The sequence below is a fragment of the Oncorhynchus kisutch genome, linkage group LG12 (assembly GCF_002021735.2).
Source record: "Oncorhynchus kisutch isolate 150728-3 linkage group LG12, Okis_V2, whole genome shotgun sequence".
Taxonomy (NCBI): Eukaryota; Metazoa; Chordata; class Actinopteri; order Salmoniformes; family Salmonidae; genus Oncorhynchus; species Oncorhynchus kisutch.
In genome coordinates, this window is record NC_034185.2 from 27,003,631 (window position 1) to 27,020,713 (window position 17,083).

The 17,083-nt window shown below is 41.2% G+C and overlaps 1 protein-coding gene across 3 annotated transcripts in view; it reads right to left on the minus strand.

Moving 5' to 3' along the window:
- Positions 1 to 1,628: 1,628 nt before the first annotated feature.
- Positions 1,629 to 17,083, minus strand: part of cd2ap (CD2-associated protein) — a 75,170-nt gene continuing 59,715 nt past the window's right edge. For all 3 annotated transcript variants that reach the window (XM_020496617.2, XM_020496615.2, XM_020496616.2), the window contains 7 exons: positions 16,583 to 16,727; positions 15,462 to 15,571; positions 11,068 to 11,183; positions 10,380 to 10,463; positions 8,633 to 8,868; positions 8,185 to 8,248; positions 1,629 to 3,349 (listed from right to left, as the gene is read on the minus strand). In XM_020496617.2, the coding sequence (XP_020352206.1) occupies positions 3,308 to 3,349; positions 8,185 to 8,248; positions 8,633 to 8,868; positions 10,380 to 10,463; positions 11,068 to 11,183; positions 15,462 to 15,571; positions 16,583 to 16,727 (797 nt within the window). In that variant the 3' untranslated portion in view covers positions 1,629 to 3,307. The remainder of the gene's footprint in view (positions 3,350 to 8,184; positions 8,249 to 8,632; positions 8,869 to 10,379; positions 10,464 to 11,067; positions 11,184 to 15,461; positions 15,572 to 16,582; positions 16,728 to 17,083) is intronic.

The window sequence follows — 17,083 nt, forward strand, 5'->3', positions numbered from 1 at the left end:
ATACATACACAGGCTTTCAGGTTTCCTTTCATGCATACACACAAACACGTGCAAGCACAGTCCCTGATCAGGAATGCTTTCTTTTAAGGAATAAGATTCTAAGCCTGAGGATAGTACACGACTTGGTGTACTCATGTGAAGAAGGAATCATTTCCCATTTTGTGAGATCAGTGTGTGTGTGATATATATATATATATATAGTACCAATCAAAAAGGTTTGGACACCACCTACCCATTGAATGGTTTTTCGTTACTTTTACTATTTTCAACATTGTAGAATAATAGTGAAGACATCAAAATGATAAAATAACATATGGAATCATGTAGTAACCAAAAAAATAGTGTTAAACTCAAAATATATTTTATATTTGATATTCTTCAAAGTAGCCACCTTTTGCCTTGACAGCTTTGCACACTCTTGGCATTCTCTCAACCAGCTTCATGAGGTAGTCACCTGGAATGCATTTAAATTAACAGGCATGCCCTGTGAAAAGTTAATTTGTGGAATTTCTTTCCTTCTTAATGCGTTTGAGCCAATTAGTTGTGTTGTGACAAGGTATGGGTGGTAAACCGAAGATAGCCCTATTTGGTAAAAGACCACGTCCATATTATGGCAAGAACAGCTCAAATAAGGAAAGAGAAACGGAAGTCCATCATTACTTTAAGACATGAAGGTCAGTCAATACAGAACATTTCAAGAACTTTGAAAAATGTGCAGTCTCAAAAACCATCAAGAGCTATGATGAAACTGGCTCTCATGAGGACCACCACAGGAAAGGAAAACCCAGAGTTACCTCTGCTGCAGAGGATGGGTTCATGAGAGTTACCAGCCTCAGAAATTGCAGCCCAAATAAATGCATCACAGAGTTCTAGAACAGACACATTTCAACATCAACTGTGCAGAGGAGACCGAGTGAATCAGGCATCCATGGTCGAATTGCTGAAAAATAAACCACTACTAAAGGACACCAATAAGAAGAAAAGACTTGCTTGGGCCAAGAAACACGAGCAATGAACATTAGACCGGTAGAAATCTGTCCTTTGGTCTGATGAGTCCAAATTTGAGATTTTTGGTTCCAACCGCCATGTCTTTGTGAGACGCAGAGTAGGTGGACAGATGATCTCTGCATGTGTGGTTCCTACCGTGAAGCATGGAGGTGGTGGTGTGATGGTGCTTGGTGACAGTCTGATTTATTTAGAATTCAAGGCACACTTAACCAGAATGGCTACCACAGCATTCTGCAGTGATACGCCATCCCATCTGGTTTGAGCTTAGGGGCCTATCATTTGTTTTTCAACAGGACAATGCCCCAGTGCTGCATCAGAAGACCTGGCCTCCACAATCCCCCAACCTCAACCCAATTGAGATTGATTGGGATGAATTGGACTGCAGAGTGAAGGAAAAGAAGCCAACACGTGCTCAGCATGTGAGAACTCCTTCAAGACTGTTGGAAAAGCATTCCAGGTGAAGCTGGTTGAGAGAATGGCAAGAGTGTGCAAAGATGTCATCAAGGCAAAGGGTGGCTACTTTGAAGAATCTCAAATATATTTAGATATGTTTTACACTTTTTTGGTTACTACATGATTCCATATGTGTTATTTCATAGTTTTGATGTATTCACTATTATTCTACAATGTAGAAAATAAAAAAAATAAGAAAAACCCTTGAATGACTCGGTGTGTCCAAACTTTTGACTGGTACACACACACACATATATATAAAAATGTAAATAATTAGCTTGCTAAAATAGAATATGAAGAAGGATGCAGAGAAAGAAGGCCATCCACAGTGTTCAGGATGATCTGGAGTCGAGGCAAACATCCTTCTGGTCATGATGGGTAAAGTAACACATTGGGAATCAACAAAATTCTGCATAATCTAGCGACAACCTCAAAGATGCTTTTCATCAAAGGCAATTTCTTTCATGATTTGTCTGTCCGGTACACTGAACACATCCCATCAAAAAACACTTTGTCCTTCGTTGAGTTCAATCACGTACTTTTCATTGACAAAGTGGTGCTGGCTGTGCATTGGTACAGTGCAGAGCTTAACCCTTCTGTATCAAGTAGATCTCTTCCCCAATGCATTTCCATTCAGCCTCTCACTTACAGTAATGAGAAATGGCAGAGATACTGTGTACTGGACCATGTGCTCAGTTGGCCTCCATGCTCCACGTTTCTACTTGGTCCAAGTATAAAGACATGTGAACCAGACACATTCAGGACAACATGGAAACACACAAAGGTCACTGCTATACAGGACTTCAGGTCTCATCTGGGAGGTTAGAAAGAGATTGCTCACTCTTCAAAGCACACATGATTTTGTTTACAGAGAGATTTAGACAGAGCTGCATATGCTTCATAAAAGAGGGGTCAGAGCAATTTGGCGTACAGGAGTTGGTGCAAGATAACAACAATCAATGAGTAAGCCACAACTTCGACCGTGGCGTGAAATAAAATGGAGGTTCATCTTATAAACCACTGGTGCTCTTTTCAAGTAGCTCTATAATTGGCTGTATTTGATGGTACCAAATACATGATCGATATAACACACCTGTCACTCTCTTTCTGAGAGAACCGGTCCATGTGACCTTTTACAAGAAGAACAAAATGAAAAAGAAAAAAAGGACCCTCTATATGTCTAAGCACATTGTCAGAACTTACAAATATATATCATCAGCAAGTCTAAACAGTTTGATAAATGTAATCTCCCAATATTAACACTTGAATATGTGTTTAACAGGCACAACAGTGTTACCCTGGATAGGAATGTTAGAAGAAGAAAAAAACCCAAAGAAAATGATCCCTTATGCCATAGCAATGGAGTACAACACTGTTGCTATAGCAACAGATCACAATATAATTCATTATGATCTAAAGGAGGCTAATATGGATACTTTAACTGAAAATCAGAATCATCTTTAAAATCAACTACCTGCAAGTCATAAAAAAATAAAACAAAAAAGGAATCCCCTAACGCTTTGTACAGAATCAGTAGTATTGAGCGCAACCCTCACACATTCCCATAGAGAATGCAGAGACTGCCAGTCCAGCGCAGTAGTTAGTAAGGCCTCGATCGTTTGTGTTGGCAAAACAAAAAAAACTAAGTAACAAAAAACATATACATCTGTATTTATCACCTTTCTAGAACTAGAAAACCTTAATATGTGCAAAAATGTCAATCTTACAAATGTGGAATAGGTTGATGATAACTAAAAGTATTATAGGAATGCCATCGTCCCCTTCCTGTTTCTACTTAGAGACAGACCGATAGGTGACTGATGTTCCAGGCTGATTGGGTCAGAGTTCACGTCGAATGAACCATCTTCTTTAATTTCTCTATCTCCATCTGAAAGAGACAGACACACACACACACACACACACACACACACAGAGACGCCATTTTAACTCATTTCTCATGGGAAACCAGCACCGGATGCAATTCTGATGACAACATCATAGCTAACAGTCTCACAGGGAGGTGGTACGTGGGTATCAGATCTTGAATGAAATTAAAGTCTTATTTCCACTTGCGGTCCAATTTAACCCATCCATTCCATTTACAATATTTGTGCAAAACACACTGCCATTTCATGCTCAGTGTCATTTGAATACTAATATGCAGGTTGACTGACAACGGCAGAAATAAGCCACCATATGAAAATCTATTGCATTCATCAGAGAAAAGCTCTGACATAAATGCAATTCAAAGGAGAGAGAGGGAAAGAGTATGCACAGGCCTACCTCCCCTCATTGCTCCTGGGGAGGATGGACAAGGTTGGGGTATAGTGGGTCCGACTCCGTGAGTAGTGCTTAGGGTTGTTGCGGTGACTTATTATTATTTGACCATGCTGGTCATTTATGAACATTTTAACATCTTGGCCATGTTCTGTTATAATCTCCACCCGGCACAGCCAGAAGAGGACTGGCTAACCCTCATAGCCTGGTTCCTCTCTAGGTTTCTTCCTAGGTTTTGGTCTTTCTAGGGAGTTTTTCCTAGCCACCGTGCTTCTACACCTGCATTGCTTGCTGTTTGGGGTTTTAGGCTAGGTTTCTGTACAGCACTTTGAGATATCAGCTGATGTACGAAGGGCTATATAAATACATTTGATTGGATTGTATTACCGCAACACCGGCGGTCATGAGTCAAATTCCACGTGACCGTTTAGTCACGGAAACTAGGCTTCTCCAAGTGCTGATGCTGCTGATAGTCATTAGTAGCCTACCAAACCTGCTAACTGCCTAGTAGTCAGCACTCTTGTCAATCTAATCACTATGACAATGCAAATCTAATCAAAATTAAATAAAACAATTAATGAGAGCCCATGAGGCACAACATTTCTATAGGCTATGCAATTGAGTGAGAAAACAGGTTAGGCCTACTATATGTATTTATCAACTTTCCTAATATTAAGCACATTGCTTTGCAGCAGGCGTATTGTATTCCTGGCAGCATTCAAATGAAAAAGCTCCTCAATTTGATATTTAAGTGCATAGATGAGATGTATTTTTTCCCCCTGCCCCTGTTCTGAGACAGGTGTGTGATAACGGTCCATTCTCAATCAAAACTAATTTCACAAATATATTATTTAGTATATGTAAAGGCAAGATTAAATTAAGAATAGTCTGATGGGGGACAACATTAGCCGATCACTTGTGAATGATGCCCAGCTTGCAGGCACGAAACAGATCATATATTTTATTTGCGACTTTTTCATATAGTCGCACACCTCATGAAGCCTAGCCTAGAGGCCTATATGTTTTGATAAGGTTTGTATCACAACTAAAGTGGCCAAATAACTTCTTAAAATTAAGCAGATTCATCCAATTTACAACCGATGTAGAGCCTAACTGGCGTATCCTGCTTATAGCCTACTGCCGTGTGCGCATTGCTGCGCTTATGTGAAGAAATAGCCTAATAGTTTACCAACATTTTAAACTAAACGTTCTGATCTGTTGCAGCAGCTTGGTTGCTTTTAAACATTTTTTGATGCAAGTGGTTGTATTAATATGGGATCTATCGTATCCCACAACTGTCCCAGACTATGTTTGGAATATTTATCTCGCACAGAAGGACAATAGAACATCACCTTCTGTACTATGGGGGAATAGTAGATTGACAGGCTATTGCGTTTGCTGTTCGTTAGACCTACTCATCTTGTTGGCTGACAAAAAGATTGACATTTCTTCTAACATCTTCAATATGCGCATCAGAATTAGGTAAGGAAGCACGCAGTTGCGTCCCCGATGTGTCCGTCTTCTCTTGTAGCCTGCTTCAGAGCTGAGATGCCTGTGAGAAGGACCCGATCATGTGACAGGCATTGGCTAATAAGAGTTGTGAGTGAGAGGTGCTTCAGAGCACGGCGATTGGCCGCCGGGAGAAGGGAATTATAATTATTATATTCAGCTCAAGGGCACAACGGCCATTGCCCCCAAAAGGCATGGATTTTTTAGTGTGCATTGCTGCAGTGGAAATTCTAGGTATTATCATGTGCTAATTATCATGTGCTTGTCAAATTGTGAATGAGAGACTGATGAAGTGTGCAGCCTGTGCAAGAAACAATACAGAGCTCAAATCATCATCATTAGAGTCATAACATGCAGCCTTAGAATGTATTAAACATCTTAACATATAGGCCAACTTTGTATCACAAATAAAGTTGCATAAATAACTCAAAATTAAGCAAATAGGAGGACCTGTTTCTAGGTTAACCACATGTGCACACTCACTCAGAAATTGTTTGGAGAAATTATAATTTAGATTTTATTCAGCTATGTTCAATTGTATTCTTCATACTATAAAATAACGCAACGGAATTCAAAGCAAATGTTGTCTGTTAAATGAACTAGTGTAGCTCACAGCCATATGGCATTGCCAGATCAGGGCCTAACATAAGGACAACTCAGAGTATGCTATTCTGTTCTTCTGAAAGAGACATTTTCTTCATATCATGTTTCCTTAAACCTGTCAAAAATAAATCCTGGATTTATTTTGAAGGTGTAGGCTGTATTACATGGATTTATTGTGATGGTGTAGGCTGTATTACATGGATTTATTGTGATGGTGTAGGCTGTATTACATGGATTTATTGTGAAGGTGTAGGCTGTATTACATGGATTTATTGTGATGGTGTAGGCTGTATTACATGGATTTATTGTGATGGTGTAGGCTGTATTACACGGATTTATTGTGAAGGTGTAGGCTGTACTACATGGATTTATTGTGAAGGTGTAGGCTGTATTACATGGATTTATTGTGAAGGTGTAGGCTGTACTACATGGATTTATTGTGAAGGTGTAGGCTGTACTACATGGATTTATTGTGAAGGTGTAGGCTGTACTATATGGATTTATTGTGAAGGTGTAGGCTGTACTATATGGATTTATTGTGAAGGTGTAGGCTGTATTACATGGATTTATTGTAAAGGTGTAGGCTGTACTACATGGATTTATTGTGACGGTGTATGCTGTACTACATGGATTTATTGTGAAGGTGTAGGCTGTACTAGATTGATTTATTGTGAAGGTGTAGGCTGTATTACATGGATTTATTGTGAAGGTGTAGGCTGTATTACACGGATTTATTGTGAAGGTGTAGGCTGTACTATATGGATTTATTGTGAAGGTGTAGGCTGTATTACATGGATTTATTGTGAAGGTGTAGGCTGTATTACATGGATTTATTGTGAAGGTGTAGGCTGTATTACATGGATTTATTGTGAAGGTGTAGGCTGTACTACATGGATTTATTGTGAAGGTGTAGGCTGTACTACATGGATTTATTGTGAAGGTGTAGGCTGTATTACATGGATTTATTGTGAAGGTGTAGGCTGTACTACATGGATTTATTGTGAAGGTGTAGGCTGTATTACATGGATTTATTGTGAAGGTGTAGGCTGTACTATATGGATTTATTGTGAAGGTGTAGGCTGTATTACATGGATTTATTGTAAAGGTGTAGGCTGTACTACATGGATTTATTGTGACGGTGTAGGCTGTACTACATGGATTTATTGTGAAGGTGTAGGCTGTACTAGATTGATTTATTGTGAAGGTGTAGGCTGTATTACATGGATTTATTGTGAAGGTGTAGGCTGTATTACACGGATTTATTGTGAAGGTGTAGGCTGTACTATATGGATTTATTGTGAAGGTGTAGGCTGTATTACATGGATTTATTGTGAAGGTGTAGGCTGTATTACATGGATTTATTGTGAAGGTGCAGGCTGTACTACATGGATTTATTGTGAAGGTGTAGGCTGTACTACATGGATTTATTGTGAAGGTGTAGGCTGTACTACATGGATTTATTGTGAAGGTGTAGGCTGTATTACATGGATTTATTGTGAAGGTGTAGGCTGTACTACATGGATTTATTGTGAAGGTGTAGGCTGTATTACATGGATTTATTGTGAAGGTGTAGGCTGTATTACATGGATTTATTGTGAAGGTGTAGGCTGTACTACATGGATTTATTGTGAAGGTGTAGGCTGTATTACATGGATTTATTGTGAAGGTGTAGGCTGTATTACATGGATTTATTGTGAAGGTGTAGGCTGTACTAGATTGATTTATTGTGAAGGTGTAGGCTGTATTTCATGGATTTATTGTGAAGGTGTAGGCTGTATTACATGGATTTATTGTGAAGGTGTAGGCTGTATTACATGGATTTATTGTGAAGGTGTAGGCTGTACTAGATTGATTTATTGTGAAGGTGTAGGCTGTATTACATGGATTTATTGTGAAGGTGTAGGCTGTACTAGATTGATTTATTGTGAAGGTGTAGGCTGTACTAGATTGATTTATTGTGAAGGTGTAGGCTGTATTACATGGATTTATTGTGAAGGTATAGGCTGTATTACATGGATTTATTAGACTTTTTGAAATGTAGATGTTCCAAAAGGTCTGCATCAGTGGCTTGTAGGCTGTGCGTGGAGATGCTAAATGTGTTTGTTAATTAACGGTCAATTACTGTGAGACTGGCAGTTATTTGCTTGTCAATCACCGGCTGACAAAATGTCATGACCCCCACAGCCCCACTAGTGCTGAGTAGGGACATAAAGCATTCCACCATGTGTATGAACCTCTGTCTTTCCAGCCCACCTCGCACCCGCTGACTGGACCTGTCAAGCTTACACACTCTGACAAGCTGTGATGTAAAGACAGATACCGTCATCAACTTACCTGCAGGGCCACTCGTTTCAACCTCTCCTCGTCCAGCTCGCTTCTCAGCTCTGCCATCTCTCTCCTGCAAAGCAAATCCTGAATGTTTACAAGGTCCTCAGAGCTTGAACACATGACAGGCTAGTATCTGATCAACAATAAGATCACATCACCATTACTCTGCCTGAACAGGCTCCACTCACAAGTTCCAACAGTGACTCGCCTATATACAAGCCGTAGGGCAAAATAAAAAAAATAGGACAGTAGCTAAAATACTGTTCTGAAAAAGGTACACAAAGAACAATTTTGACTCATTTATGTAGCTAGCTTTATAATGACGCTTTATCATCTAAACAAGGCAACATTTGTTTGGACATCTTAACAAAGACATAACGCTTCATTTGAAGAGTACAGAGTAAATAGTAGGAACTGAACAATGCCAGATCTAAGGAAAGTGGCAGTTAGTTACATTTGCTGGGTCTTGAGGAGCTCCACAGACAGCAGCAGTTCTTTCATTTGGCCTCTGAGGTCCTGCAGCTCAGACTTCCGCTCCTCTGGCTCTGCCTTGGGCTTGGTCTCCACGCAGGGGCCTGGGCTGGGACTTCTGCGGCCATGGGCTGAAGCCGCACTGGCCTTGAGCCCCTCTGACGGGGATGCGCTGGGCTTGAGGACGGGAGACTGGGAGTGTGAGCTGGGCATGGATGGCTGCGGAAGGAGGAGAGAGGTGGTCTAAAAATATTTTTGCCCTGGCTGAGACCTCCATTCTGAATGCATTTGACTAATGCATGATGTCAGTGTTTCTTGCTCAAAATTTATCAAGTCAATTCTTCTGGTCATAACATACCGTAAGTTGTCTTCAGCGACCAGCCATGATTGCTAGGAGGGAGCTACAGTAGCCATTTGAAACACTGTTGCAGAGCAGTCAGTTCGTACTGTAGCTGCAGAAGGCCATTTCATTTGGATTGAACACAACTGATCCCCTGTTTCTCCCTCTGAAGTTATGTCAGGGGTGCTTTAATATTGTGTTCTCCTGCCTCCCATCACCTCAGGATATAGTTCATTCATTTCCTTATTTTCCTCTGCCGAGAGGGTCAACATCTAATTTTAAAGGATTTAAATGTCCAAGGAGCCAAAGGGTATCTTTAATTCAACCTATAGAAGTTTGTAGCCCACAGTTATGGGGCTTGATGCGCAGGGATTAGTCACTCGATTTAAGTGGTACAGGTAAACAGCTGGTGCCCCCAGAGTCTGGTGGGTGCTTTGAGAGGGCCTCCAGTGGCACTGGCCTGCCCACACAGAGTCAGCGTGAGGTGCATGTCCGCTTTACTCCCCCACTGGGCATCTGAGGAAACGCTAACAAGACACACACGAGGATGGACATGAAGCTTTCATTAGAAACATGAGGATGCCCCCCCTTTCGGCCTCTGTAGGACAACTAGCACAGTCTCCCAGTATGACTAAAAATCGGCCTTACATTGGGCCTGAGTGGATTTGTTGGATTGCAAAAGAGCATTATTTTGTGAATGCATGTGAATATCTGCGTGAGTGTGTGTGACTGCATGCATGTAAATTATTAACTGGACGTATGTGTACGTACATATTGTGTGACCTCAGGGAGCTTAATGCCAGAGGCTTGCGACTGTGCTGTACTGGAGCCGGTGGGATCAGGGTTCATCAAGATAAGAGATCTTTCATACAGCAACAGGGTGGCTTACATACAGAGGGAGGGAGGGAGGGACGGCGAGAGGGATGCCAGGAGGAAAACAACCTGGCAGGAGGACAGCGCCTATTAGTGAGGGATTGCCCAGAGGAACTGTGAGAGGGCTCAATGATTTAACAGAAGATCACAAGACGGTTGCAGTTTTCCGAGGATGTATTAGTTAATATCTATAGACAAACCGGACTCAGTTTCTGAACGGAGACATATATTTTGCTGTTCTTTTTGGGGTGTTGTATCCTCTATATTAATTCCTTGCTGAGTGCAAATATTGGCTGAAGTGACTAATTTGCAGCAATAGCATCCATTTGGGATGATTTGTATTGGAATAGAGATAGATCTAATGTGCATTTGGGCCACTGATTCAGACTCAGAAAACTTTATTGCCATACATACAAAACAGTTGTTCTGGAATGAGGTTGGTGTAACACACATACAAGTTCAATACAGGTTAGACACGAACCAATGCCATCAGACGACACGTCAATGTCATTGTTACCTTTCTTGCGTCTATCAACTTTGGCTTGGGGCGGTCCTCTTCGTCAAACATGAAGGTTTTCTCCACGCTGATGTCCTTGTTTGGCTGAGAAGACAAAAATTCAAAACAGGTCTGCTCAGTAGTTGACACACCTTGCCAGACATCCTCAGACAGACAGACTCACAGGCAGACTCACAGGCAGACTCACAGGCAGACTCACAGGCAGACTCACAGGCAGACTCACAGGCAGACTCACAGGCTTGTTAATCTGTTTCTAAAGGAAAGCTTTCACATTACTCTTCAGGGAACTCAGTCAATCTCAGACAAATCGGAGCGACCTGACAGCTCTCCTCTCAGCCCTTCATGTAACTCAAATATCTGCTATTCTTTTCATGTAACTCAAATATCTGCTATTCTTTTCATGTAACTCAAATGTCTGATGTCTTTTCAAGTGGACATGTAGCAACCTATTCCCAATCTCACATCAACTCCCCCGACCCATCATGAGGTTCAGATAAGGTGCGATATCTGTGTATGGAATGCGGTGATGTACATTTGCTGTTCAGATAGGGCCCGCCAGTCAAATGTGTTTTTGAGAGGAATTTGATGTGCAAACGTAATGTATGGAGCGAGACTAACATGTGTGGTTTTACAAGTCTGTGTGCAGAGTTGTGTCCTCAGTAGCGTGTTGGTATGTCTGTGTACTCACAGAGTGGCCTCCTCCAAACTGAGCGGGAAGCCTCTTTCCAGCCATCTTTGGTCTGTTAGCGGTGGGGTGAGACAGCTTCTCAGAGGTAGATGACAGATCATCAAAGCTCATCAGGTCTTCAAGAAACAGACCGAGACAGATACAGGGGGAGGAGTATAGAGAAAAGTAAATAACAGCACTTTTCTTTACAAATGCAGACAGCAGAAAGATCCTAGGCTTTTCATGAAATGGAACAAAGAACTGGACAGAAATAAGACGCTGCAACCAAAACCACTGAACAGTAGTTGTTATTCTATCGCCTTGTGTTTTGCTTTCAATGAGAAATAGAATAACACACAGGTTTTTCATCTGAAGAGACACAGTTCTGGGAAGAAGACCAACTAAGGAATGGGTCTGTAATCACATTTCATTGAGAATTGTACACACTGAAACCGCCACACAGTATGACAATCTTTGAGAAAAACATCCAAGTAAGCACTATATTGTCCTACGGGTAACACGTAATAAACCATTTATAAAATTGTGTGATCACCATTTATTAATCATTACTCCCACACTTACAAACCATTTAGTAATCATTAGGAAAGTAGTAGTTTTTGCAGTCCATAATCTAAAGTGAGCACGATTTATATAAATACTTAATGTTTTGAGTGACCTGCAATTTCTCATAAAAAAATGGGCATGCCATTGGTAGACATTCCAGCAATACCCGGTAAAGGAATAAGCAGAATGTTTAAGGAAATATACACAAATGTGAGAATAACTAGCTTAGTAACAATAACAAATGTGGGAGTAATGATTCATACATTTTTTTTGTTGATTGCCTTAAAAACTGATTATTAGGTACCCTTCAAATGACGTGTTAACGTTCTATATAAAGACTATAGGCAGGACTTTTAGTAACATTACAGAACTCCCAGGGGAGTAAAGTTGACAAAGGAGAATGAGGAGTGTTTTCCCCTGCTTGTTTTCACACCCTAATCCCACAGGGCTAATGACCTATGGTTTTAGCAGCTCTTTTGATGCTTTTAGTGAAGTGGGTCACAGACACGACTCCCCTGGAAACTTCTACCTCCCATGATGACATGATTCTAAGAACTCACCTCGCCTAAACTCCCTTGTGTTCCCTTAGCTCGATCTCCATGCCTTTATCTCTTCCTAAAAGCTTTTCTCTTGTGTATTCCTGTTTGTGATTGTCCTTGGCATGAAATGAGAGGTGATGTAAACATAGCCAACCTCCCTCCCTCTTTCTCATCCTCTTTTATCCCTTCATCCTCCTCCTCTCTCCCTCTATCATCCAAAAACCTATTCACCCATGGGTTTAGAGGATTAAATCAACACATTAGCGACACAAACTCTAAAAATAAAAACAAAGTATTTTAGTAATTTGGGATTTTACGGAGCTGTCAATATATCTTACAGCATTTGATCATGTGTTACGGTAGGCCTGAATTGCTTCAGAGAGGAAATAGTGATGCTGAAATTAAACCAGTCGACTTTGAATGCGTTTCAGAGTTTACGGATGTCTCATTTTGCATCTGTGATGCAGTGTACGTGTCAAAGGGCAAACCAAACACACAAAATATGCATAATGTTAGTAAAAAACTAAGCTCTTAATTAATGGGCACATAAAGGGTACTGGACTTTTTAAAATGTTGGAAGGAAAAATGGAAAATAATGTCCACGAATCAACCTTTAAAGAAAAAAGAACAAAGACAACAGTAAACATGTCGTCGCCCACAAATGAATATCTGAATGATTAAAAAGGGGTTTCAGCTCATCCCCCTCTTTTTAGGTCAGTGTTTCCTGTTCTTGGGAACATTATTCCAACGGCCTGTTGTGGCAGGAGGAGTAATCCACAACTCCAATATGGATCTACTGCACTAATCCTCAGTTTAGATAGAACACCATCAGCCAGTAGCAACTCATCCCAAAACTCAATTAAAAACACAGAGGGACCTACTGCAGAATGCTACACACACACACACAACTGGTGCTGGTGGTACGCAGGAGAGAACGACTGCCCCCTCTCATTGAAGCCACGGAGGTTAAAGGCTGACCCTGGTACTGCAGGCAGTTAGCATCCCCCATTCTAGTGATTGGAAAAATGGCAATCATTATGGTCAATCTCCGTGCAAATAAAAAAATGTTTACAAGACAATCATGGTACCAATAATTGCTTCTAATACACCAGATGTCCTTGAACTGATTATCGCACACAGAAGTAGTTAAGGAGAATTTAGTTGCTAATGGCAGCCTGCAGTACCTCGATCTGCCTCGATTACTCAATGAGAGGGAGCAGCACTGAGCTAGCCTGCAACATCACTCCCCAGAGTAGCTCAAACCGCACATGTTATGTCTCCATGAGACGCCATCTTAACCGACCTCATTTGGCTTCAATGCACTATTGAGTCTTCACATAAGAATGAATGGTGTCATGTGGTCGATGGCTTTGTCCATTGATATTCAGTCATTGGTGGTACTCCACATGGACAGGCACACAGACACTTTAAATGGGACATAGTTGAGGGCCATAAACAACTAGTGGGGGTCATAACTATAGGTAGGTACTGCTAATGGATGCAAAAACAATAAGGTCTGCACACACACTGAAGAAAAGGCATCATTACCGAAATGTCTATAAGCAAGTATTGAACTGTAAAATGAATGAAGTAAGCTCTTTATTTTTGAAAAATATTCGTAGCCGTATGTAGGTTGAAAATAGCTGATCTGGGCACTGATAAGTGTCTAAATTGGAACACAGTGGCTGTACAGTAAGGTGCTGTAAATGAGTTCAGAGCTCTGGTTCTGCACTTTACAGCTCTGTATGGGTTTTAACTGACAGCCGTTCTGACCATGAGCATCACACGCGACAAGTTGCCCCCTTCCCTCCCATTAATTGTGAAAGAAGAAGTGTTGTGAGGGAAATGCTATAAATTAAGAGGACTCGATCTATTTTGAAAGATGACATTTAGGATTAAAATAAATACTGATTTGATGTCATACAAGCAAGCCAAACACCTGTGAGTCCAAATATGCACTTCCCATTCTCCATATCATGTCATATACAGTGTCAACATTTATGATCACTGTGTTCGATGTATAGTTAAAAGATGAGATTGCGTCATACCCTGGGATGTTCTGAACACAATGAGCTTGTGTGTGTCTATTGTGACAAGCTTTCAAATTATGCCCTCCTGACATAGATCACCATTTAAAATGGACTGTTCTAGGATTGCGTAAACAACAGCAATTGTGTGGATGGCGGGGATGCAGGCTTGTGTTCCAAACAAAACTACAAGTGAGCTTGTTCTAGTTCCTCAACAGCAGAGCAAGGAGAGTTTAAAAAAAAGCACCTTGTGACTCTTCTTTGAGTCATTGAAACCTCGAAACTGTGCTCTTTTAATTGCCACCATGCTTATGCATTTTCATATTTCTTCTGTAAGAAACATTTAAATGCAGCCCTATCAATATAGGCCAAATCCCACGAGTGTAAAGGAACTTTATTTTACCACAGCTATATAGACTAACTGGTTTTATGCATTTCATTAACATTTTTATTTAAACAGGTGTCAGAGTCATGTGTTATAGGTGGCAGGGAAGTCAGGCGCAGGAGAGTCAAACGGAGTCTTTTAATATAAGTCCACTTAACATGCTCCAAACACTAAATACGTACATACATAAACGAACATGGGTACGAGGACCCGTCGCGCACCTATACGACATAAAACACTTGACAATAAAACAATCTCTGACAGAGACATGAGGGGAAACAGAGGGTTAAATACACAACAGGCAATGAATGGGATTGAAAACAGGTGTGTGGGAAGACAAGACAAAACAAATGGAAAATGGATCAATGATGGCTAGAAGGCCGGTGACGTCAACCGCCGAGCACCGCCTGAACAAGGAGAGGCAACGACTTTGGCAGAAGTCGTGACAACAGGCAAATTCTTATTTACAATGACGGCCTACACCGGCCAAACCCGGACCACGCTGGGCCCATTGCGTGACGCCCAATAATGGCCGGTTGTGATACAGCCTGGATTCGAACGAGGGTGTCTGTTGCCTCGTTAGACCGCTGCGCCACTCAGGAGGTTATATGCATAAAGAAACATTCAACCTAAGAAGCTGGAAGTGTATATATGATTTTATAGATGAAACGTGACCCTGTGTTTGGAGCAAGCTGAGCATAACTAATAATGATGTCACGGAGCTGTATAATCGTGAAGTATATATATATATATATATATATATATATATATATATACCGCCGGTGCTCGGCGGTTGATGTCACCGGCCTTCTATATATATATATATATCATTGCATGCCTTGTTAAAAAGGTTTTACTGCTAGGAATGTCTTCAAAATAAAAAGTGGAGCCATTACATACCCATGTCAAGGGCTTTGTCCCCCCAGTCACCCGACAGTGTTTTTGGTTTGCTGGGTAACGTTGGCTCAAAATCAGACTTTGGAAGTGTGGAAGGCACCTCTCCATTGTGCCTGTAGAGGAGGGGGATAACAACAATAACAGTAGCAAAACATTACTAGAGCTGTGAACAGTAGTGGCAGTAATACAATCCTGATGGCTGGAGTTATAGGTACATTATGTTAGGAATGCAACTGGATTTCAAAAAGGCCTTTGTGCTACACATTGAGACTTAAATAGCAAAACAGGAAAGATATTTTCAGCGTGAATGCAATCATTTCGAAGCCATAAACAAATGCCTGAAACTAAATATACTGGTTATTAATAGTTGTAGTTTGAAGCTGTTCGTCCTCAAAGGCATCTATACTACCTCAGCAGACCTACGATCCATCTACATCGTATACGTTAGACTAGTTTCTAGAGTATACGGTACCTGCCTGGCACCCTGGCCTCACTCAAACCTTGACTGCTCAGCTGGAGCGGGTCCAGAAGGGAGCGTGCAGAATCATTCTGGGCGAGTCGTACACCAGCTATGGGGAAGCCCATGAAACCTTAGGAATCATGTCCCGGGAGAACTGATGGAAGCAGATCTGCCTGACATTTGCCAAATCTCGGGCAGAGCTCCCAGTTTGCACACTGGCTCCCCCCAACGAGACAGCAGGTCACTGGACGTAACCCACAACAGCCATAAACTGAACACTCCCATGACACAGACAAGCTGCTATCAGAACTCTCCCATCCCATACTTCCCTAAACTGATCAACACACACCATACAGCCCAGATGCCTAAGAAATGCCTTCATAACAACTCTTGTATTTTATAAAGTGGTCACCCCAAACATTGCTATTGTTGCTTTGTATACATTGCATATTTTAAATGGTACCATATTAAACGTTTATGCTAGTTTAGGATTTTACTATTGTATTATTAGGATTGTAAATTGGTGTACAACTTAGTCTATGACTGCGAATTTGCCAATAAAACCTACTACTGCACAATGTTGTCCTTCCTCAAGTGAATATCCAATATGAACAAAGGGAAAGCTGGAAGAACAGGGGGACGGGTAGAAGGATGGGAGGCTTACTTGGCCCCTAGGGAGGGTGCGAGAGGCTTGTCTGGACGTTTTGGGGGGAGGACGCCTGGTTTACTCTTGCCTGGCGGGGGGACAGGTTTCTTGGGTGGGACCAGAGGGGCAGTAGGCTTTGACAGTTTTTGATCTGTCTTGTCACCTTCACACACAGAGAGAGACAGAGAGAGAGACAGAGAGACGGAATGATCATTGTGATAAAATATTTCACATTGTATGCACAGTACTGTATACATTTCAAGATCATGGAGGTTGCACGAGGTCCTGGTTGTTTTAGGCACATTCATTCTTCATTCTCAGCTGCCAGGACATGTAAGCATCAACTATTCCCAGGGATATTCCACTGAAATATTAAAATAGACAACCCCTAATCTCATTAGGGAAATGCTTCATTCCTGACAGAGAAATAAACAAACAAACAACGCTGTGACAAATTATTCATATGCATAGAGGGCGATAAGATATGCAAAGCACGAACAAGTGTAAAACAGCAACGTG